We start from the raw sequence: 2134 nt of genomic DNA on the forward strand, positions 1-2134 counted from the left end.
TATTACAACTATTACAGCTATTTCTACCCCTTTGACAACAATAAGAACAACAACCACAACAGCTAACATGCATAAACAACTGTGGCACTACGGCAAACACATTAACACCTTCAACGACTACGATTCCCTGCACAGGAAGTAATAATAATAACAATAATAATAATAATAATAACAATAATAATAATAATAATAATAGTAATAATAATAATAATAATAATAATAATAATAATTGTAATAATAATAATAGTAATAATAATAATAATAATAATAGTAATAATAATAATAATAATAGTAATAATAATAATAACAATAATAATAATAATAATAATAATAATAATAATAATAATAATAATAGTAATAATAATAATAACAATAATAATAATAATAATAATAATAATAATAATAATGATAATTTCTACTATAGGCACAAGGCCTGAAATTTTGTGGAGTGGTGTGACTCAGTCGATTGCATCGACCCTTGTACTCAACTGGTACTTATTTCATCAACCCCAAAAGGATGAAAGGCAAAGTCGACCTTGGCAGAATTTGAACTCCGAACGTAAAGACGGACGAAATACCGCTAAGCATTTTGTCCGACGTGCTAATGATTCTGCCAGTAATAATAATAATAATAATAATAATAATCCTTTCTGCTATAGACAGAAATGTGGGGGAGGGCGATAGTCGATTACATCGAACCAGTGTTTCACTGTTACTTAATTTATCGACTCCGAAAAGATAAAAGGCAAAGTCGACCTCGGCAGAATTTGAACAAGATTGAAACAAGGAAAAGGGAAAAAGATATTTACGACAGCTACCACCACTACCGCCTCCAACTCCACCTCAACAACAACAACAACGACAATAAAATCCACAGCAACCCCCGCCACCACCTCTCGCACCACTACCACAACCAACCCACTTTAAAAGTAGCACCAACTATTACAGTAACTATCACAGCCGAGCCATAGAGTTAGAGACCTTTAAAAACCGGAAGAAGAAATAATGAATGGATGAGAGGCGGGGAAAGAAAAAAATAAAAAAAATAATCAAAAATGGCTACCGATACTAATAATACTAAAGGGTAAATAAATAAATAAATAAATAGTGGGAGAAAAAGAAAAAAAGAAGCGAGTAGTTTGCTACAGCAGATCATTGTCAGTCAGTAGAACGTGAAGACCTCACGGGAACTGTAAGCTTCGTAGTATGAGCTTGGACTTCGCTGCTTATTGGCTGCTGGCTGCTCGGATTTTCGTCCTGTTGGCTCTGCTCTCTGTTACATCTACGGCAACAAAAACAACAGCAACAACAAAAGTAATAAATGCAACAACAAATGCAATTTTTACTTACAAAACAGCCGCCACAAGCTCAACACCCAAATCATCAGTTAGCGTAACTTCAGTGCCAACGTCTTTGAAAAGTACAGGATTTTCTGCATCGAGTTCCGATGACAGGTTTTTCAGTTCGACTGGTGTAACTACAAACAAGACCGAGTCGACAACAACAACAACAACAGCGTCAACATTAACGACAGCATCAAAGAGAAGAAAAAGAAGTAGAAGAGAAAAGAGATCTAGTGGTTTTACCAACGAATGGGCAGCTCAAATTCCGGGTGGATTAAAAATTGCTCGTCGGGTAGCTCGAAGTCATGGATATGCGATAAAACATGAGGTAAGGAAAATCTTTAATAAGTTTTTTTCTTTTGTAATTGTGTCAGGAAATGTGATGATGGTGGTGGTATTGACGGGGCAGGGGGACATTTTGACTTCGAAGTCCCATACCTTATGAGTAGGTTTGTTCCTTCATTTATGTATGTATGTATGTATGTGTGTGTGTATATATATATATATATATATATATATATATATATGTATGTATGTATAAATACACACTCACACACACACATTATATGTATATATATATATATTTATTTATACATACATATAAATATATATATATAAATATTTATACATATATACATATATATATGAATATACATATAGACATATATAGATATATATAAGTATATATACATATATATATAAATATATATATATATGTAGTTATATATACATATATATGTATGTGCATATATATATACACACACACACACACACACACACACACACACACA

General features: G+C 32.3%; 1 protein-coding gene across 1 annotated transcript in view; it reads left to right on the top strand.

Annotated features, from left to right (window-relative positions):
* The first annotated feature begins 971 nt into the window (after window positions 1-971).
* The window catches only part of LOC106875064 (neuroendocrine convertase 1), a 167183-nt gene continuing 166020 nt past the window's right edge, over window positions 972-2134 (top strand). Inside the window, exon 1 of the mRNA XM_014923026.2 lies at window positions 972-1671. Coding sequence (XP_014778512.1) covers window positions 1207-1671 — 465 coding nt within the window. The 5' untranslated portion in view covers window positions 972-1206. The remainder of the gene's footprint in view (window positions 1672-2134) is intronic.

This window comes from Octopus bimaculoides, chromosome 15 (genome assembly GCF_001194135.2).
Source record: "Octopus bimaculoides isolate UCB-OBI-ISO-001 chromosome 15, ASM119413v2, whole genome shotgun sequence".
NCBI classification, from domain to species: domain Eukaryota; kingdom Metazoa; phylum Mollusca; class Cephalopoda; order Octopoda; family Octopodidae; genus Octopus; species Octopus bimaculoides.